This window comes from Eretmochelys imbricata, chromosome 15 (assembly GCF_965152235.1).
Source record: "Eretmochelys imbricata isolate rEreImb1 chromosome 15, rEreImb1.hap1, whole genome shotgun sequence".
Lineage (NCBI taxonomy): Eukaryota > Metazoa > Chordata > Testudines > Cheloniidae > Eretmochelys > Eretmochelys imbricata.
In genome coordinates, this window is record NC_135586.1 from 20,490,884 (window position 1) to 20,514,418 (window position 23,535).

The following is a 23,535-nucleotide window of genomic DNA, read 5'->3' on the forward strand; positions in this document are numbered from 1 at the left end:
CCCAGCGCTCAGTGACCGGGACCCAGAGGTAGACAGGGCACGAAGTGTGCTCAGAAGCTGATGTACAAGGAAGTTCTTGGATCCAGGGTCAGAAGCTGGTCTTAGAGCTTGATTCGTCATCAAGAGCTCAAATTTTATTTCCTTGCTCTCACAAGATCTACTTTTGAATGAGGAACAGATCTTATATTTTGCCGGTATATGGGATCTCCCAAACACTGAAGATCCAAAAATGTCCACCTCTAACTGGGATAGCTTCCCCATAGGAGAGACAACTTTTAAAGCCTGAGGATCTTGGCATACCCCGGATGACAAAAAGTCCAAAATAACCCCTCAAATGATGAAACACAAACAGACATGACAACCCCAAACTAAAACTATCTAAACTATGCTAAGTAAACGTGAAGCTGGCAGTCTCAACCCTCCGTATCAAGCTGAAGGCAGCTGAGAAGAAACCAAGGGTGGTTTGCTTGTGCAATCCTACATATCCATAGTATGGGTTACTTGGACAGGGGGAATGGATACTACCACCAAAAGACTCCGATCAAAAATGCAGGGGATGCATGCACCACTGAAGTGGAGCACCCATAGGGACAATATTCAGAAGAACATGAGCTTTTTGATTTGAGTGAGTGTCTCACTCTCTAGAATTCACCAGAGAGCTCTGAACCAAAAAAGCTTCCCAATGAAAATCACCACAACTAATACATCTCAGCTTTGATGAAACAGCACATTTCAACAAAATTGAATTTAACTGAAATTATCCTCACCAGCTTTCTTAAATGTAAACAAATTATAGCAATTTGTCAATAGATATGCAGTAGCAGACCCGGTTCCTGATATGTACAAAAACTTAAACAGGTTGATGCCTGTTCTATTCCACTTATTTTTCATGCAGTTTCAGTTTATTTACCTTTATTAGTTATCAGATTTTCTCTCCAAGTAAAAGTGAGTTTTCCAGAAAATTATGGAAATATTTTATTCAAGTTACTGTTTACAATATTATAAAATGAAAGCTGAAGGTAAACATTTGACAGTGCCATAAAATAGCAGTGTTAACATTTTTATGACGACATAAAATAAATATAATTTTTCGTATTTTCTAAATATAAAGAAAGCTGAAGGATAAAAATCATTTGATTTTATATTGACATTTCAGAAATGAAAGATCTGCAAATTCAGTTTCTCTTTTATCTGATACAGTTAGTGACATTATTAGAATTTATGTTGGTTTATGGCATGCAGCTCCATGAGATAAATCAGGTGTAAATAACTTTATACCTGTTGCAAGAATAAAGAAAAACACAGCCAGAGATATGACCTTAGATTATTTGTTAAGAATTCCTTCCCATGAAGTAGAGAAGGGTAGAATTAATTATTCAGGGAAGACAACTGATTTGAGATAGAACTGATTGGTGAATGAAGAAATTTAAATACACATGGTCTTCAGGAAACCTGAAGACAGAGGTCATTTTAAATGTTAATGCTAACAGGCACTGGGGAAAGTTTCCAAGCTTTGATTCCTCTCATCATACTGGAGTGATTTGGAAGACTTGACAAGCAGATGCTTGGTTTCCACCTTCCTATGAACTAGATCAATCCCTTTATCTCTAACTCTGATGGAATCTAGAGGCTGTTACTGCATTAAAACAGCTGCATAACTTAATATAGGGGGGAAAAGGCTTGGATTCATTCTTTGCTTATTTATGCATAAAAATCCCAAAAAACACTCATGAGGGGGAACTTCCATTATCTATCTTGTTGCCAATTACTTGTCCCTGGTGAATTTTGTGGACCTAACAGCTATTCAGTTTGCTTAACCACTGACAATGACTGGAATCAGATGCACCATCCTGAGACTGAGTTGGCATTACAGACAGTACATGCCAAGTTGACGGATTTAAGATAAGGGAGCCTACAGTCCACATTGTAGAACTGTGTTACATTTGGTGCTTAGGCCAATCCTTGGTTATTCCTGTTCTAGAGGACTATAAAGCCAAACCTAAAAACTGGTCAAGTTGACCAAGAAAGAAGTTATTTGTACCATTTTATTTTTAAATAGTAAAACTCAGTCAATATTTTTCACTCTAATACTAATCCTGTGAGAGTGTGAGAACTGAAAAAACAACACAGTATAAGTTCATGTAACTTATTTAAAATCAAACACCTTTAATGTTTTCCCATTTCAGGTCCCCACGTTTAGTTTTAAGTTTAAACTAGAAAACAACTGTAAGGTAAACATTAGCAAAGAAAACCCAATAATTTTATATTCATTGATTTAAAAGTCTGATAATACACAGTTGTAGCATTGTCCAAGATACCTGAATAAACTTTGAAATTAATATAAATTTTGTTCTGTCATGACTATTGATATTCTGACTTGTAAATAAAAATATATTTCTTAAACGATATCTAAACTACTTAAAAAATTTGTTAAGCCTCACAGTGCTAAACAGGCAGGTCAAGTCTTCATAATGTATCAGTTTGAATAGCAACATAAACTTTGTAATTTACTTTTGCTCACACCTTGAATGAAATTAATAGCAAGTATTTAGCATTCTCTTGTTGTCCCACTGCAATAACTAGAGTGAGAAATCAGGTCAACATATTTTTCTTCACCAGTTCCAGAGAAGCTACCCAGGAACACTAGAGAAATGGAAGAAAAAACCCAAATACACATAACCCCAAATGTCTCATAACCCCCACATGTATTTAATTTCTTAGAATGACAGGCAAGGGCTTTATAACCCGTTTCCTTTGAATACAGATATTCAAAGATAGCAAATTAATGTGACTCATTAACTATGCAAGGTGGTCAAAAACATTTCATACTAAGTCTGTTGTTGAAGCAGACTTATTCTGTTCATGTACATTGCCCCTTTCTTGACCCTTTCACTTAGACAGTGTGCTTTACTATATAATACAAGAATACAGGACAAATTATATATGAAAATCCACCTAACCTTTTGGAAAAAGGAAACAAACATTTTTGAGAGAGCTGAACTTTTCAATACAAAGATCAATTAAAGTGGAAAAAACGTGTTTTCTCTAAGTATTTCTTTGAAAGAATGGATGCATGCTATGTAAGATTTTCCCTCAACTAGAGACACTGCACTCGAACATTTTATCTATTTTTTTTAAACATTTCATCAAGTACAATTGCTATAAAATATAAGCTCTTCACTGATTTAACAGAACAGAAACTAGATTTCCGTGTCTTAATTGTAAGGTATTACCTAAAACCCATTCCTTCACTCTTCAATAAATATGTAAATTAGAATAACTATATAAGTCAATTCACCAACAATTTTGCATAGATGATACCCAACATATAACTTATTTGTTATACATATAACCCTTCATGCTGTCCAATAGACTGCATTTTATATTAACTCCTCTGCCCAAAACGGCTGTAATATGATGGAGCTCGAAATCTTCCAGCCATTTCAAGAGTAGTCTGATTAGCTGCACTATATATCAGTAACCCTGGTGGTAATAACCAGATCTAATGTCTCTTTTGCTTCTTTTGAATTTAAAGTAAATCTAAATAACTTAATAACCAAAAACAATGCATTAAAATGTATGAAAAAATATGAGTGAAAATAGAGGCAAGGCTGTCACAATTCTTAAATCATTCTGTTGTTCCTGATTAATTCTGAATATATCAGATATTAAATTACACATGTAAAGCCACAAATTACACATACAAATTGCCTGCAATGCCTAAGTAATATGGGATGATGTAAAAGAATAATGGTTTTCCATTAATTTGTTTTGCCAGTAGCATCACTTCAGCTATTTCTTTAAGGAGGTACAGTTTCAAAATTAATGCCCAAAGCTGCCCTCCCTCCAATTTGTATTATTCTTGGTCTCAAGCTCCTTGGGGGGCCTTCAGCAGAATCAATGAAGACTATTTACAGTGATCAGAATGAAAGATCATGCCACTTCTAACATACAATATCCTGTTTAGTAATTCTTAATTTGTCATTCTTTGACAAAGATCAGGGTGGAGCTAATTAGTGACTTTAAACTACTCCAAGCTGCTCCTGCTGCTATAGGGAAAACAATTTATTTCCCTATCAGCAGCAGCACCACATCATTACCACTTCTTGCTCTGAAGCCCCCTGAAGGGAGAAGGAGAGAGGTGAGGTTGTTACTAACCAGAAGTGGGTTAAGGAGTGAACTCCTTGCTTTTAGCAATAATTGAGGGCAGACTGGAAGTATTCACAAACCATCTCTCAAGAAGAGGGCTGGTTTTCATGGAACTCCTGGACCCTCTTCCATAATAGCAATGGCAGCATCAGAAGCACCTCTTCTTCATCCCATCACTGGCTTGAAACCTCCTTTGTTCATTACTTTTTGCCATAACTCCCACAAAAGTTACTGGGATGCAAAAAAGAGAAAAGGCAGGTAGGAGGGGAGATAAGGGATACCACCTGAGTGGCTCCTTGCTTGATTCAGGGAGGAGACATCTGTATAGGGTCACAGCACATAAGCTGGGACTTTGCTTGTTGTCAGGCCTCCCGTCTGACAGCCTCCTGTCTGAGTCTCAAAGATCACCCAGCCCTTCCCCTCAATCAGAAAGTGAACACAGGGTTATTAAGAAACCAACTCAGGGTAAAAAGTAACTCATAAATGGAAATTAAAAACACAGATTGGGGCTTAATTATTTAAGAGCTTTCCATTTTATTTTAGAGCACAATTGTTTTGGCTGTGTGCAACACTTTAAGCTAACGATGCATGTGAAATAATCAGCTACAGACTTCAATAAGGAGAGAGAAACAGGAATCCTCTTTCTTACTATGGATATTTTGAGCTGCCATTGGTATTTGTGAACTAAACTGTGAGAACGAAACTCCCTAGATGCTTTGAAATCCGCAACAGGGATGATACTATTGGAAGCATAAGTCATAAGATTCAATTGTCATAAAATTCAATTATTCTGGTATGGGAAAATGCCAAGGTAAGAAATATATATTAAATGAAGGCTATTTGGAGTATTCTCCATAAAAAAAAAAAAGAGCTGAAAGACTTAAGGGTCTGAAAATTACATAAGCAAAAACAAACTATTTCAATAACCCTTCCCTAATAGATTATTCTGAATATACTTCTTGTTTAAAGATTTTAGATGTTAAGGAGGGACCCATTCCATATTTTATATCTCAGTCATCAGAGGTTTTCATCCCTCCCTCCCTCTGCAGCCATTCATTGGCCAAGCATGAACTAATCTAACAGTTTAGAGTGATAAAATATAACAAAATAGCATTGAGGACTTGATCCTGTACCTACTGAAGTCAATGGTAAAAGCTGATTTAAAATGATGCAGAAGCAGGTATCAAAGGCTTTATATTTGGTTATATCAATAAACTATGCAAAGAAAACACTGTTATCCGTATTATTAAAAGCAGAAATAGCTCTCATCTTTTAGAAAAGTAAGGGAATTATCTGCACAACTACACAGGGAAAAGTTCGCATAGTTACACAAAATCTCAAGGAACTTATTTAATCATGTTCTGTTGGCTTCTTCGCTATACTCATCACCAGGTCTGAAAGTTACAATACTTCAACTTTAAATGGGAATCCTTAATATCACTTTTCTTTGACACATCATTTCCTCAAAATTTTTTTTTAATTAATGCTTATTAATCTAGGCAACTAATATAGAATGTAAGCCCACTGAAGAATAGCTGGATATTAAAAAAAAGAAACTTACATAAAAATGATTAGTTTCTATTGAAATCTTGTAGTTTTAATAGTCTATGAATAATTTACAAATAAATTGTTTTCAAAAGCACTTCATTACTGAAATCCAGTAGAAGTGAAAATACTACACAAGATAAAATCTTACTAAGTATAACAACTGATACAATTTCCTAGAAAATTGTTTCAATTTCACAAATTTTCTGGAGTACAGAAATTATGCCTTATAAATACTAGCACACACTAACTCAGGGATCAGCAGCCTTTGGCATGCGACCCAGCAGGAAAAGCCGCCAGCGGGCCAGGCCGGTTTGTTTACCTGCCGTGTCCGCAGGTTCAGCCGATTGCAGCTCCCACTGGCTATGGTTCACTACTCCAGGCCAATGGGGGCTGTGGGAAGCGGCGCCGGCTGAGGGATGTGCTGGCTGCCCTTCCCACAGACCCCATTGGCCTAGGATGGCGAACCGTGGCCAGTGGGAGCCGCAATCGGCTGAACCTGTGGGATGTTGCAGGTAAACAAACCGGCCCGGCCAGCTAGCTACTTTCCCTGGCGTGCTGCGTGCCAAAGGTTGCCAATCCCTGAGCTAGCTAATAAATTAAACTGGACTATGTTAGAACTATATTAAGAATTTGATCTATAGCCATGAAAGGGAGGAAATTGCTAGTAAAGAGCAACACTGCCCATTACTCACCATTAGCGGCAGATCTTCAAACTGTGAATGGTTTTATGTACTAATGAACTAATTATATGCCAAAGTTAATTGTTTAAACCAGAACTACTGTGCAGCACGTTCATTCCAACAAAGTCTACTAATTTAAGAGCAGCCTACACTGTGTAATGGAAAGTCTGTTAGTAAGAACAGTCCTTAGCTGCAATACAGCCACAGCTCACATACCCTTGAATTTGCACTGTAAACTCTCTAAAATAGTTTAAAATAGAAATGCATATATTTAATCCTTACATGTGCTTCACCGAGTTATGTACAAAGTTACTGTCACTTTAAGAGAAGCTTCTGGTTAGAAGATATCTGAAGACAAAGTTCTGAAAGATTCTATAGCAGTTGTAGACGGCTAATGAGAGGAAAAACCAGGCATCTGTTGAGAGCCATGAGACCAAACTGCTCGGCCAGATGCTCTAAAGAAAGGGTTTGGGTTTAATTACTGATCTGTAATTCATTTATATGGATGTCATCACTGCTTCTAAGAAGGGTCCTCCTGCTGCTGCCATTGCTGTACGGACAGCTTACTAAGAGCCTGACAGGCAAAGTTGTTTTTCATTGGGTAGTTCGGTAAGAGCAATTTAAAAGTCCTTTTTGGAAGCACTTTCAACATGCTGCTCTGTCCTATTATATCCACAGCCTGTGAGAATACTGAACCTGGTTATGTGGCAATTTGCTACTTAGCCAAAAAGCTTCATAAATCCACAAAAACTGTAATTTTCTTGCCTTCTGCCACTTTGCTTCTCTATCTTCAATCATGTGGGTTCTGTGTTTTCTCCAAAAGCAGAAATTCAGTGGGACGCAGAAAGAAGCACGTCTTCTCAATTCAGAACAGTCAGGACAGCTACCAGATTACACTGACTTTCTCAGTTAAAGTTTCTCTGAAAGGCAGTGGATCAGAAAAACAAAGAGCTGCCTTAAGGACAGCAGGCTGAGACATGCAGGAGAAGGTAACTGCTACTGCCATGCTCCTAAGCCTCATGGGAGCAGAGCGCCACTCTGGGTTTTGGATCTCCACATAGCAGCTGCGTAATTTGTGAGGAAAATAGAAAGGAGCATAAACACTGGCAAATGAAGTGTAAAAATACAATTAGGAAGGCCAAAAAAGAATTTGAGGAACAGTTAACCAAAGACTCAAAAAGCAATAGCAAATTTTTTTTTTTTTTAAGTACATCAGAAGCAGGAAGCCTGCTAAACAACCAGTGGGGCCACTGGACTATCGAGGTGCTAAAGAAGCATTCAAGGACGATAAGGCCATTGCGGAGAAACTAAATGAATTCTTTGCATCGGACTTCACAGCTGAGGACGTGAGGGACATTCCCAAACCTGAGCCATTCTTTTTAGGTGACAGATCTGAGGAACTGTCCCAGATTGAGGTATCATCAGAGGAGATTTTGGAACAAATTGATAAATTAAACAACAATAAGTCACCAGGACCAGATGGTATTCACCCAAGAGTTCTGAAGGAACTCAGATGTGAAATTGCAGAACTGCTAACTGTAGTCTGTAACCTATCATTTAAATTAGCTTCTGTACCAAATGACTGGAGGATAGCTAGTGTGACTCCGATTTTTAAAAAGGGCTCCAGAGGTGATCCCGGCAATTACAGGCCGGTAAGCCTGACTTCAGTATCGGGCAAACTGGTTGAAACTATAATAAAGAACAATATTGTCAGACATATAGATGAACATAATTTGTTGAGGAAGAGTCAACATGGTTTTAGCAAAGGGAAATCATGCCTCACCAATCTACTAGAATTCTTTGAGGGGGGTCAACAAGCAAGTGGACCAAAGGGATCCAGTGAATATAGTGTACTTAGATTTTCAGAAAGCCTTTTGACAAGGTCCCTCACCAAAGGGTCTTACGCAAAGTAAGCTGTCACAGGATAAGAGGGAAGGTGATCTCGTGGATTGGTAACTGGGGCACCTGGCACTGGCCACTGTCAGAAGACAGGATACTGGGCTAGATGGACCCTTGGTCTGACCCAGTGGGGCCGTTCTTATGTTCTTGTTAGACTCCCATATGTGGAGTTCAAAAAGTTCTCAGAATGTTTAACTTTTCACATTGTCACCACAAACATTGTTTGCTTATGATATACTAGAGTAAAGGTACAAATCTGATGACACTTTCTGGATTTATGTTACATGAAATAAAAGGCATCCAAGTCCCTCCCCAACACAAACACTCTCTACAGGAATCAGTTTTACATATTCCTCTCTGAATGTAGAATACAAAAGAGAACAAAATGATCTACCTTCCCCACCACCTGTCCTATCATAAACATACCTGAGAGTTGTCACTGTTCTCTTTTTGAAGGAAGAATTGTTTCTTAAATTCATAGTAGGGATTATATTGGTGCCATGGTTGCAAGAACTCAAACCTGTTAAGAGAGTAGGAAAAGTAATTTGTGAAATATACACATGAACACAACAAATGTCAACAATCATTTACCATCTCACTACCTCAGGCACAGGAACAATATTTGGTATTCTGAAATATAATAGCTTATGCCTAAATTCCCAGGGGATATATACATTCAGAAGCACAGCTTCTGGATTCCGAGTTTTAGTATTAATGTTTTAGCGTTAACTTTAAGTAGTCCCTTGAATTTTAACATAAAAAATTACCAAATACCTTCCTTAAAACACTTTTATTCAGAAATGCATGCATTGCCAATAAAACAAACAGTCCAGCTAATTTTTTTTTTTTTTTAAAGAATATAAAATGAAAGTTAAGAGAAGACTTTCTCACCTCAGATCATTCTTGGCACGAACACTGGTTTCAAACTTAATTCCATTCCTAGCAACATATTCAGCCAGCTTGTCAATAACAGGCTGGATATCTGGAGGTGGGGGGATAATGGCAACCACTGGCGCAATAGTGCTGCAAACATCAGAAGTCCATTATTTATATATAGGCGATATGAACACATTTCTATTTAATTATTGTTTTACCAAAAATTTTATACAGAAGTCCACTCTTTGGGCTGCCCTGTACTTCTACAGATTAAATATTTGCTTTCAAGCAAAAAATTAATTACAATAAACCATAAATTACGCAAAACCATACATTCAATGGATCATTTTGGTTCACCAAGTCTCATAAAAATGAGATATTCTGCACCATGTTATCTGAGGAAACTCTGGAAACAATCACAAATACAGTGATTAATAAAAGTGTTACAAAACATTTTACATTGCTTTATACAGTAGTGGTGCACACAATCCAAGCTACTTTAAACAAACACAGTTGTTACAAGTGTCTAAACTAATCACAAGCAATCTCACTTCATATGCTTTTAATGTCACACAGCTAAATTAAACATGCCTCAGATATGGATCAATTTTATGCAGGAAAAGAACACATTTAATATTTTAAATGGAATTTATGTGTGGTAATAATTATATTTCTAGGAATTTATAATGCATTTGTAGTGTGTCCCTGACCACATCTGAGTCCAAACTATAAACTAACCATCGCCCCTACATACTATCAATAAGAGGCATTCCATTACATTGGTGAAACTAAAATTAAACCTTCATTGCTTAAAAAAAAATATTTTTTTAAGCCAAATATAGGAAATATACATGTAACATGAAAGTATGGTACCTTGCAGCAGGTGTAGTAGATGTCAACCCACTATTGGAATCAGTTGTATCTGGGGGAGGTGGAGGCGTAGTACCAGGAGGTGGAGGCATTGATGTTACTCCTGTAGTGCTTGACACAGTCATCCCTGCAGGCAGTGCACTGTAATAGGTGGCAACATCTATTCCTGGTGGTGGAGGTGCCAGGCAATAGGTTCCATCGGGTAGCATATAGTAACTGTAATACATGGCTGCCACTGTTGCTATAAATAAATTAAAAAAAAAACCCCTCAAACATTTGTTTTAAGATCAACAGTTCAGGAAGTCTGAAGAAAAAACACATGGTAAAAAAAAAAAAATAGATTTTCTGCACTGCTACCGTAACTAGAATGTCACTGATTCACATTTCAAATCAAGTAATGTTTTATTCCTTTTCTTACACCAGAAAATAGATATGGTTCACATCAACACAGCTAGGTTAAATGAGGCAGACATATTGAAGGTGGTATCGGAGCACATCCAAGGCCAAATAGAAACCAAATAGGCATGAGCAGTGAAGTGAACCACTAAAGGCACATGAAAAGAATGCTAACATGTAATTTTTCTTCATGGAAGTTAATACTTAAGGTATTAGCTAAATTAAAACCATGTGTACACTGTAAATATTAGGAAAAATAATTTGTATTTTATACTCAAAATCAGCTTCTTTAATTTGAGGAAAGATAATTAGAACATTAATCTGAGAGGTACTATGAGAGTAAAATTAATTTTAAATACAGAAAAGTTCTAGCAAAGGTTTACTTAATTCTAAATACTTTTAGAAAAAAGATTAATGAATCTTTACAGGTTACCCAGGACAAGTAAAATGTTAGTTTACATAAATTGCCAAAAATCCAGGTTGCCTGGTTAAGCAATTTTCCCCTTTTTAATATTAAAGATATAGCTGCAGTACAAACTTTCGGACTTAAAGTTACAATTTAATCTGTATCCAGTCATGTAGAATAAGAAACAATTAGCCCAATTAATTAGCTTTAAAACTATACATTCATGCACAAAACCTGAAACATTAAAGTTTGCAAGGGTGTTTGGTTGTAGCTGGAACATGCCTTACAGAGGAATGTCTATTTAGAATACTTCAGCAGTAGCTGATAGCCTCACTGTCATGGGCTGCGAAAGCCTGCATAATTCATATGCGCTACTAGCACAACAAAATTAAGATTTTACCCTCAAGAGACAAAAAATACAAAATTCACAGCTGTTAATGTGTTATTCTATTAATTATAGATGTACGAATCTCTCATTTATGAAACACCAGCTGAACATGCCACTGGTGTTCAGTTATGAGCAGCATAATTTTCAGTTGTGAAAATAAGTTGGTCTCATCCGATTGCCAGTGGATTTTTCTCTACAACAGAGAGGACAAACTCCAAAAAGTTCAGAGATGTTTAGACCTGGAGAGAGGGTTTAAGCTTATCTCAAGTCTCTATCCATAGCAAACTGCATGATGGCTTGGGTGAAGGGCAGGTCTCGAAAGGCTCAGGACTCGAAAAGCAGTGACACTGTACACTAAGCTTGACATGCATTGATAGACCTGTGTAGAAAGCCTGAATGGCCCATACTTGTAAAGCCAGGTCTTTAAATCCTTCACTTTCATGAGCCCTGTATTTCACCCATATTTAAAATCTAACAGTGGAATTACTACACCTGTCCCTTGCATTCTGTCTTGTACCAAGGAATAAACAAACGGGTATTGGGAAAGAAATGGCATCCAGTGGAAGCCAAATATTCTCAAAAGAGAACTGCAGGGGTAAACATGGCAACTCAAGATGCAAGCTCCATAATGAAACAGCATAGGAATGGTAATAGATGAGCTAGACTTGTATCTCAGATCAAAGAGGTTATCTTCTAAGTAACAGAAGAGAGAACCAGGGCTTGAAGTTGAGTGAGATGCCTACAGGTAAATGCACATGGGATCAGAATGAGGAACCTTCAATTCAGCAGGCCTCCCACAATTCCCATTTTTGACAACAGGAAACCCCCACACAGTTGATTTCACTTCCATGCACAGAGCGTATCAGGCTCCTCAAACACTGCCCCTTGCCTGTGAAGGAGAACTGCCCTGGTTCTTCTATAAAGTGGTATTCCAAAAATGCAGGAGAAAATGAACTACCTCCATCTAGCTCAACAGGGTTTTAATTCAGAGGTTCCTGTCATTCCGTGAGGTTCTTGATTTTACCACAGAAAATTGCAATGTCTAGTTTTTGGAATTCTACAATCCTTCCCCTATCGTTTACCCCAAACTTTACTTATGATATGCGCAACATAGTAAGAACGATACACCTTTTAGCTAGTGATTTATCAAAGGCTGGTTACATTGCTTAACAGATTTAGAAACCAAGGAAATTCAGTGCAATGATTTCACATTCCCAAAGTTCAAAATTTTAGTTTAATCTTTATCTGACTTTAAACATGCATTCTATCAATTACTATGCAGCAGTGTTTGTATAATTTAAACAAGACTGGAACAGAAAAAAAAAATCCATGCAACAATTTCAAATGCAACTTCAGTAAGAACTTTTCAAAATACAAATAGGATTGTGCGTAAATTTTTAGAACTTGATACAGATTTGAAAATTATGACCAACCTTTAGCATCCAATACTCTGTATTTGGAAAGATTGGTGCATTTCTTGATTGTCTAATTGTCTGAATTCTCCCATCCATGCTTAAGAGAATGGCTGATTTAGCAGAAAGCCTATCACATCTCCAGATATTATTCCCTTACAGTAAAAAACAGCATGAGGAAAAAGATTCACTTTCAGCATCTTAAATGCACTGAATTTATTAGCACTAAATCGCCACCGAAGAACTTCACTTCTATAGATGAGCAAAAGGGTGACTATCTGGCCACCGTGTTTAGAAGATTCTGAGACACCAACAATCTACAGGAAAATTTATCGCTGCTACTGCTTTGCTTCTGAGGGATGCGATTCTAAAATTTATCAAATTCATGAATATGTCTTGAAGAAAAACTCAGTGCACCGCACTGCAATTTACTAAGCTAAATTACAGATACACAAGATAAAACCCCTGTCTGTACAGATATAGCCAAACAGATTCAATGCTCATACAAGAAAGGACATAACTGTAATAAAATCCCCCAATTAGTCCCATCGCCCCCTTTTTAACATATAACTTTTAAGCACAAGCATGTATAATATATTCTCCACCATAATAAAGATGTCATTTAGATGGAAAAAAATATAAACACAAAAAGGTTCCTTTTTCCCCCCTCTACATTTACAGAAAAGCCACTGCTATGTTCTGATTTTGTTAAGTAGCAATTATGACAGCTGGATCCTGGAAGTACCAAAAACCAATCATAGAAATTTTTTCAGTCTCCTCAAATCACTACCCACTCTTGAGAATCTAGGCCACAAGGAATTGGCTCAAGGCAATGAATTTACCAAACACCTAGCTACGCTTGTATTAAAGACTTGAGCCTGACTGCTGCCATCAAAACGAATTTCCAGATTTGGATTCAAGTGTTTTGGATGCTGATTCAGTCCTCTCTAGAAACATCAAACACTAGTCACAGATACAACCCATCCTAAAATTACCATGATGTTACTGTGTAGATAACATGAAACAATCATGTCATCCTCCATGATATATTCAGATTTATGAAATGGATTGCAGAAGACATCCATAGATTCTCTTGAATTATCACATAAATAACCACAAAGAATACTCAAGTTGGATACCATCTGAATTTCTAATGTTAAAAAAACCTCAATATTCCCTCCCCCTCACTTCCCCGATAAGAAAAATTTGCAAGGGCTTTTTTTATGCCTCATAAAGTAGAAAGACAGGTGTTCAATTTCTTACCACTGAGTTGTGGAAGCAGACAAATTTCCCTCAAATTTCTAGCCTTTACTTTGCCCTACCTAAATATTTTATACCTCTCTACTTATTACAAAGCAAACATTTTAAATGAAGATTAGCACAACTCTACAATGGATCCTCTATACATGAAGGGGCACATCTCCCTTTCACTTCAGTGAAACCTGTATCCTCTTATGCCAGAGCTTAATTTGGTCCAATGACTGTGCCAATGAATACTGTACAAGAACTGTGGATGATTTTTATATAGGTTTTGTAGGAATCTGAATTTTTCCAACTACCACATGCGGCAAGGTCTCAGAACGTAACTAATTAGTAGCTAATGCCCCAAAAAATTATATATAAATTCATTAACAGCCTACAGATTCACTGTTTAAACGCCGTTTGTGTAGGACTGGCTCAGCTTGCTAAGACATTTATGCAAAAGGTTCTTTACTAAGTGATGGCATCAACAAGCTGAAGGTTTTTCAGCTTCCAAAAGCAGACAAAAATCTAGACAAAATACAACTCGTGAACTTTAAGCAATAAGATAGAAGTACACTGTTTGTCCCAGGTGGTTACAAAACACTTGAAACATTTTAAAGCAAAACACTTAAACGTCAATCCTTAACTGACTTAAATGAATGCTTTGCATGAGCGCAGGGCTGTTGAAAGTTGTCAACTCCAAGATCAGGGTCTGAAAGAATAACCACCAAGAGTTCACTATAAACCCCTTGAAAAAAAATGCACCACTACGGCTTTAGTTATAAAATCTTAATCAAGAAAACAGTCATGTCTTAACAGGCTTTAACATCAGTATGATGTTACAGTAACCCAAATAACCTGAGTTAACAGGACATCACCAGAATGTACTACTAGGATACTGCCAAAAACAGTGGTTAATGACAGTTAAGAAAAAACTAACACACATAACTAAACAATACCATGCCATGAAGAGACACCCAAGAGATCATTTTATGGTCAGAATATGAAGATTAAGAGCCCTTTGTAATTTAATTCTAGGTAGTACAACAATTTATGCTATGCCTATTCTTATATGTAATCTTGTTTTCAGATTAAAACTATCCACTTCAACAATATCTTGCAACAGCAAGTTCCACAAGTTAATTTTATATTGCATCAAACTATTATTCTGTTTTACATATTTTAAATTTTGATGCTTTAGTTTCACCATATCCCTTCGTAGTCTTCTATTTATCACAGAAATGCATAATGCTTCCTCTTCAGTTATACAGTTTATACCATTCTGTTATCTCCTCCTACTGCTCTGCATTCTAACTTGACCTCACTTTTAAAGTCTCTCCTAGGAGAGAATCACCTTTTGTTGGATCTTTATTTCTATGCTATTTTGAGATAGAGGAAAAAGCCATTTTGTAAGAAAAAGTTAATGAAGTGCAATCATCCAAGATTACTATTAAGACCTTGCTATTTTCTTTTTTTTAATTGGTAGTTTTATTTCTTCCAAATTGCATGGAGATTTATAAATACAAATAATTTTAAATTAATAGCTGCAATAAAAAAGCCTTATACTACTATTCAAATGTAAGCTTTATGCCCTTTTTGAACAATTTACCAGATAATTTTTACTACCAAGAAAGCCTAAGAGACATTATGATCACTAAAAAACACTTCAGAAATTATTTAACCCGGGTAAGTGCTTTACTTTGATAAAAGCTTGAAGCCATCTAGACAGCAACTTTGTGCATTTAGTCTATTGAAAAGTAGACTGGAAGATGGAGTCAATTCTCATATACAACCCATGGTTAGAGCTGCTTTCTTTAAATGTATACAATAAATCAAAGAGGGAAACCAAGGACAATGAGCTGAGTATTTAATGAGGCTTATTGGCAATAAAATGCTGCCCGACTGCATTTACAGTAAGTATTTCTTGTGGAGCTACCCTAAAAGAAGCTCAGAGTGAAAGCAAATTACTAACTAATTCTTCTCCAAAGCCATATTTTTGGAGGTTGGCGGTGGGGAGAACCAAGAAACCCCAAGCAAACCCCCAAACCCATAACCAAAATAAAACCAAAATGAAAACAAAGAACCTTATGCAGTGTTTGACACTGGGATTCCTTCAGCAAAATTAATACTCAATCCTCTTCATAACAGTTCAAAAGCATAGCACAAACAACATGGTACACAATAACAAACAGCGTTTATGTGTAAGATAGTTACACATGCTGCATGCTCAAAGGTAGACTATTTTGCAGTTTCACTCTAATACACTGAACAACCTTTCAAAAAAGTTTCCCACCTTGCAAACTTGGCAGATCCTAATGGCTGATAGTACACCAAAGGTTTATAAATAAATCATAGTAGCTGAAGATAGTTAACAAGCTGTGTCACATTCACAAATATCTGCACTATTCTGATAAAATGTGACTTCCATAAGGAAGGCCGTGAATGATCGTATTTGTCCTTTCCAAACTAGAATGTTTCTACAGGAGACGAGCAAGGGTTGTTTTTACGGTGGCAAATGAGCTGCACACTGGATAGGTTAAAACTTTACACAGTGCCAATTCTCTGGTTCTCAGCTGATGAATCTTGTCCCACTTCTGGACTAAAGGTAATCAAGAGAGACAGGTAATACAGAAAACACTTCACAGGTTCTAATTCCCTGTTTATAGGCATGTGCAAAATAAATAAGTTTCCTCAAAGTTTTCCATTTCCCAGGCTCAAAGGGGAATCTTACTTCAAATTTATAAAGCCTCTCTTATTCAGGCACAGATTTTTAAAAAGTTGTACTGCTTATACTTCCCAAGGTAGTCACTTGAAATTTATGCTGGAAGGCACTGAACAAGTTGTGTCATGCAGACAGCCAGTCACTGCATTTTGGGATGTTCTGAGCAAACTGATCAATTTAGCCAATCAAAAAATACCAACTACAGATGCATTTGTGACAACACTAGCAGGAGGATGAGAAAACAGTACACCTAACAGATGTTCCCTGGAACTATCCACTAGAACATCATGAAGCACAGCTGGCAGGGAACTGGTAACTTCTTGGTGGGACAAGTACGTTGTTTGCAACATCAACTGTATTTCTCATTTTGATTCAGGAAAAATAGTAACATGCACAGAAGGTTATGAGCTCTGAGAGTTTTGTGTAGTGTCAAATTTAGTACCATGATGATCTAACAACAGTAACTGTCCTCTGAATCTCCTTGAAATCTATCCTCTGGTAAGAATGACCGACAAGGAAATGAAACTGGCCCATGTCAACAACTGAGCCAGCATGAAGATTGACCATTTCTGATTCAATCAGCAGCAATTAACAGAGCACTCTCTCTCTCCCTCAATATGTTCATCTGTCTCTAAAATAAGTAGGCCCCAACCCACTGGAGTACTTGTTGCGGGGCAGTACCAGCACTTTGAACTGAATCTGGAATTGGACACTGAGCTTGAGAAACTCACAGGAGGCCTGGTGTGAGATGTTAACGTTGGTCTTTCTTGACCAAAAAGCAATTTGGTGGATGCTAAATAAGCTGCAGTTTCAAATGCATTAGTCAACCGTATGCAGAATGATCTCAAATAGGGGGTGATGAAACCATGGAAAGGAAGTGTCCAGAGGGAGGTGGGAAGAGGCATTTCTTTCTATTGTTATTATGTGAGCACCCATGAATGGCAAGTCTAAAATACATTAGTTATGCCATCAATGTTATGTGCAATATTGTTAGTGTACTTCATACTGAACACATTAAAGATTTTATTCCTACTAGACATCCATCTGCGTATACTAGTAGTACAAATCCAAGTAATTTCCATTCTTTATTAAGTGATCCCAAGATAAATTACTACCAACTACACGAAATGCAAGAAAGTATGGGGCTTGATCTTGAGATCCCATATGCCCACATTACCAAGGAAATCAGGTAAAGGTACTGAATTTGTGATTCCTGGCATTATATGGTGTGACGTTATTGACATAAGCTGGGACCGTATAGATCATTGTTGCAACCAAAGTCCTGTAGTGGCACCAAATCTTGTGTAAAGGGGGTCAAATAAGGTGTCTAAGACAAGGTTATGGTTTGCTGGTTATGATTATGCTATCTGTATATGTGTATCATTTTTGTAGTTGAAATTATGAATATTGGCTCTATACTGTCTGTATTTCAAACTTATGCTATGCTTCTGGGTGACACCCCAAACAAGTTGGTGTCAGCTCTGCCTAGCCTGCTTGATGGCCATTAAGGACCACCAGCTATACAACTGACCCATTGAAAGAAGACAGATGCACCTTGTGACTCAACTATGCAGGGACATGCCTATGGCTAGAACTCTGAGGTTTTTCCATGCCACGTGATGGACAGCTTGTCTTTGGGACTAAGAAAGCAGAGACCACATGGCAAGAACTATAAAAAGCTGCTGCAGCTCCTCCATCTGGTCTTCAATCCTGCTTCTTACCTCTGGAGGGACTTTGCTACTCCAGAGACTTGATTTGAACCTGCAGTTTATTCTATCACTGCTACAAGCCTGAACCAAGAACTTTGCTATTACTGTATGTAATTGATTCCATTTAACCAATTCTAGCTCTCATCTATATCTTTTTCCTTTTATGAATAAACCTTTAGATTTTAGATTCTAAAGGGTTGGCAACAGCATGATTTGTGGGTAATATCTAATTTGTATATTAACCTGGATCTGGGGCTTGGTCCTTTGGGATCGAGAGAACCTTTTTTCTTTTCCTGGGGTATTGGTTTTCATAACCATTTGTCCCCATAACAAGTGGCACTGGTGATGATACTGGGAAACTGGAGCGTCAAAGGGAATTGCTTGAGTGACTTATGGTTAGCTAGTGGTGTGAAACTGAAGTCTTCTCTGTTTGGCTAGTTTGGTTAACCTTGGTGTGCATAGGAACCCCAGCCTTGTGCTGTAACTGCTCAGCTTTAAGCAATTTGTCCTGAACTGGCACTCCCAGTTGGGTCCCACCAGAACCAGCATCGTTACATATCGTATAAAAGAAATTCCATTTTCTCTCAAAATAAAAACAAACTTAATCTCTTCAAGGCTTAATTAAGATACCAGAAAAATAATGTAATTGGTGTAAAACTTACACTGGAAAGTTACCAGTCCTTAGATACAAGGACTATCCATCTTGGAAAAATGGTCTACTGAGAGACCAATACTATCACCTCTCATTACTTTCATCTATAAAGAGGACAGTTCTCATATTTACAATAATCTTAGTATCACAATGTACTTACAATCTGCAGGATAGTCCACTTGTGACGTCTGTATGGCTGCACCATCTGCCGATTGTGGGGTAGATGAGTTATTGTCAGACTGAGCTTTGCGGACAAGTGCTGCAAGTGGATGATCAGGATCCACCACTTTTAAAGGCTGCAGAAATTGTGATGACATCAATTTAACACTTGAGCAACAATTTTAAGTAAGCATTTAGAATTTCTGAATTTGAGGAAGAGTAACAGCAATTTAACTCCCCCTTTCCCCCACTGGCTTCAGAATGTCTCATCATTGTGCTTTAGAGAAATACCAACAAATCGACACACCGTTTGGAACACAAGTCTGAATGGATCTCTTACACATTAAAAGTCTATCCTTTATACCTCTCACGTCACCCTGGCTACCAACCCGCTGAAAAGTCTTATATTTATCACAAAAGCATACCTGAAGTGAGCAGTAAGAATGATAAAACAGCATATCTGTATATTTTTAAATAGATCTGTAAGATGAGGAATTCTGTAGTGCCCTACGAGTAACATTCCATCAAAGCTATCATTAAATATCAATGGTGGGTCTTGTGAAAATATGAGGTATCTTATTATAGAATATTAGGGTTGGAAGAGATCTCAGGAGGTCATCTAGTCCAATCCCCTGGTCAAAGCAGGACCAGGACCAAGACCAACTAAATCATCCCAGCCAGGGCTTTTTATCATTGACCAGTTAGCATTTTTGCCATTCCCCTTGAACATCCTCAAAATATAAATGAAAGATTAGTCTTATTATGTTCTTTTAGCTGTTTATGTCATTACTATCAGCAAGGTATCTTGAATAAATTCAGGAAACAAAAATGCTTAACAATCTTGTAAAAATAAGATAAATGGATAACATTTAATTGTCAAAATGTTATTCAATTAAACCATCATTAGATACTAGGATTCTATTAAATTGTAAAAAGAAAACATGAAGTTGAGACAATGTATGAAGGGACAGGATCTCTTAAAGAACTGTTTACTGCTGATAAATAGTTAATATGGAAACAATCCTTTATTGTTTGCAACACAAAAAGGTGTATTCAAAGCCAGAACACCTCAAAGATAAAAGCAGAGTGCTAAAAATAATATGATTTACATGTCAGGGTTCACGTAGGATTTTTTATTCAAGTGATCAGGAAATAAATGTTAAACTATTTTCCTAATAGGGAAAACCTGACTTGAAAATAAAAAGCAAATTTTTCCCTCCAATAATTTTCTAAATCAACTGTGATACTGTAGCAGATCTGCGATTGAGAAGTTTCTCCTTCACAACCCAGCTTCTTAAGCTTCTAGACCTTGTGCTTAGGACATAAGATTTTGGTCATTAAAAGTATGTCACAATTTCAACACAACTACTTCGCTATAAAGTAACAGAGGAGAAGGCTGGTTGGGAGGGAACAGAACTATTCAAACTACCAATCTTGGCAATTAGCAAGGGTGTCCAGGAAATTAAGAAAGCATAAGGCAGGGAAACTGAAGCACCGAAGTTATATATTCCAAAGGTTTTACCAATATGTAAGCTCTATTTTTTCCGGTTGTGTCAACAAAGCAAGGGAAGTACGGCATTACAAAGATTGTACTATATACAAATCACAAGTTGCAATTTGAAGCATTATAACCTAGAACAGTAGTTTTAATATGGTCAAACACCTTTTATTATTATTATCATCATTATTTGTACTACAGTAGCACCTTGGAACCCAAGTCATGGACCAGGACCCCACTGTGATAGGTACACTACAAAGAGAGCAAAAAAGAGAGCCCATTCTCCAGAGGGCTTACCTTCATAAGCTCTTCAAGCCTATTGCACTTTTTTGAGGCAAAGAGACTCGGATGCAGGTAGTTGCCATCTTCATCATCCTCATCATCATCCTCTTCATCAGAATTAACTTTTGAATCTACATAAAAGCAAATGTTGGGGGAGGGGGGGTTAGTTCGATTTCTCTCTCTTTCTCTTTTAAGAGGTGTCAGGTAGGGAGAAAGGAAGCAGGAATAAAGCTAATTTTGAACACCATTAGAAACTACGGCTTTAAGAAACTCAATCATTCAAGGAATAAGCTACATAAATTCTAACGTGTGAACGAACTTTGACTTCTTTAAATCTGGTATTTTATATCTCCTTTTATTTTCCAATAACAGCTACAGAACAAAACTGAAAAGCCTAATGAATCCTGACAAACTAAACTATTACACAATAAAATTAAAATGTTCTCTGTGACCATTTAAAAGTTGGCATTATTTACATAACGTCACACAGATACGTACATATTTGAACCAAGCATAATTTATAGCAGTTCAAGTTTGAATGAAATTTATGTGTAAAGTAAATTTCCACTCTCACTTGTATACATGGTTGAAGGCTTTACAATGTTTTAAGTTGTTTCAGCAGTGTAGGCCAAGCCCCTGGCTACAGATAATTAAAAACCCTGAAAAAAGGGTTAAAACAGAAGAGTCACAGCAGCATTACTAGCTATCAAATTATTAATCAATCGGACAAACTGAAGCCTTAAAACCCTTTACTGTTTTACAGACAGACTAGTAAAAATAAGAGACACAAACAAGCATGGTTAGCCATCAAATTAAGACTAATATTTAGTTGCATGGGGTAATTTTCCAATGGACTAATAGAATTTATAAGCAAATAGAATTTATTATAGGTGCTCCAAGACCACAGCTGCTCTTAGATCTGAATAATATAAAATATTCTCCCTTTAGAGATTTTTTTTGGAATTCTTTTGCTGTAAAAATATACTTCCTTTGTTCTGAGGCACCTTATCAATCTCAATTATAGGATGACAGAGTATTATCATACTAACATGCCAACTCTCCAAAAAAATGAAATATGGTTGTTTATTTCTTTTCTTCTTTGTAGAGTGTGCATTCCATATTAGAGCAAGGCGGTGTGTGTGCCCGGCAGATTTTTAAATTACTTTATTTTATTTTGACAGTACTAGTTACATATTCCTAAAATTTTACTTGCAAATATTGCAGCTCACACATACTGGTGCTACATATAACTTGAAGTTGTCAACATTAAGTAAGCCATTAGTTCCTGTGTACTAATTAGCTGAATGCTTTCTCAGTGATTGCCCTGCTCTCCCTCTGCCCAATGTATTCCCCTTCTGGGAAACAAAAATCAGTAAATAATTTCAATGAAGACATCACTTTTTACATTTGTAAAATATTTATAAAAACACAGTATCATGCAATTAATTCTACAAAAAGCAAATGCTACCAGAAGGGTGCAGAAAGAAAGCCAAACAATAGCACTTTTAAAATACGTGGCAACTTCCATCCAAAAGCAGGCTATACACAGTGATCACTTCATGTACCCATGATGTTCAGCCACTTCTGGGGTAATAAGCAGCCACTGTTAAAGTACATAGCAGCAATGCACAACGGTTTAGGACAGGAAGTGATCACCACCTTACCCAAATGAACCTGCTGGGAGTAATTTACAGAGACAGAATGCAGTAACTTCCATGTGGCCCTGCCTTATTCCAGTTCAGATAATTGCCTCAGTTTTGCAAAATAAACCAGAGAACATTTATAAAACCACACATGATCAAGACACGCATTTTATATCAAACAATAACTTACTCTTTTTTTCTTCCATTTTGTTTTCGGAAGGAGCAGCATATCGTCCCTCCTTCATAGCCTTCTGAATGAGTTTGTAATAGGGGTTGAGGTAGTGATCGAATCGCAAGAAGTCAAACTGAGAATTGCGGGCTTGCTTGGCTTTCAGCATAATCTCAAACTGAACTCCCTGCTTGCACACAAAATTTGCAGTACGCTCTATAATTGCATGCATTTTTGCAGTTGGTGGCTATGGGAACAAAATAAAAATACTTATGAACACATTTTACCAATCAATCCATGAACAATTAAGTAAATTAGCAAGACACCTCGCTAGCGTTAAACAAAGGAAGAGCCTCCAAGCTTCCATATCTGAAGAAACCCTGAAGATTCACCATATTTCCTTCCTGTAAACTTCTCCCACTAGTCTCTCTCAATACAGTTACCATTATTTCTGCTAGGGGAAATTAACATCACTCTCAAAGTATGCAAATAGTGTCTTAGACTGGTAGAGAGATTGATAGTAAGTAGCAAGACTTCCTCCAGGAAACTGTATCTTAGCAGGTTTCAGAGTAGCAGCCGTGTTAGGCTGTATTCGCAAAAATATCTTAGCAGTGTCCTCTGAACGGCAATTCCTCTGTGCTGCCACAATCAACCATATCAAAGTTTGAATGCTTTTTTCAAGCAATAAAGCTAAACAGCACTACACCATTTTCACCCACTTCTGGGGACTAATGAAAGCTGCCAACCACCCTTCCAAATAAAACCAAACCATCTGGAGAACAAGAACATAATTTAAGAATTGAAATGCTTCATAAACAATACTGCTCACTGTCTT

The 23,535-nt window shown here is 37.0% G+C and overlaps 1 protein-coding gene across 8 annotated transcripts in view; it reads right to left on the reverse strand.

Annotated features, from left to right (window-relative positions):
* SFSWAP (splicing factor SWAP) overlaps positions 1-23,535 on the reverse strand; it is a 96,030-nt gene that overhangs the window by 56,262 nt on the left and 16,233 nt on the right. For all 8 annotated transcript variants that reach the window (XM_077834888.1, XM_077834887.1, XM_077834886.1 and 5 more), the window contains 6 exons: positions 22,722-22,947; positions 20,904-21,019; positions 19,110-19,245; positions 10,026-10,263; positions 9,168-9,299; positions 8,703-8,796 (listed from right to left, as the gene is read on the reverse strand). In XM_077834888.1, coding sequence (XP_077691014.1) covers positions 8,703-8,796; positions 9,168-9,299; positions 10,026-10,263; positions 19,110-19,245; positions 20,904-21,019; positions 22,722-22,947 — 942 coding nt within the window. The remainder of the gene's footprint in view (positions 1-8,702; positions 8,797-9,167; positions 9,300-10,025; positions 10,264-19,109; positions 19,246-20,903; positions 21,020-22,721; positions 22,948-23,535) is intronic.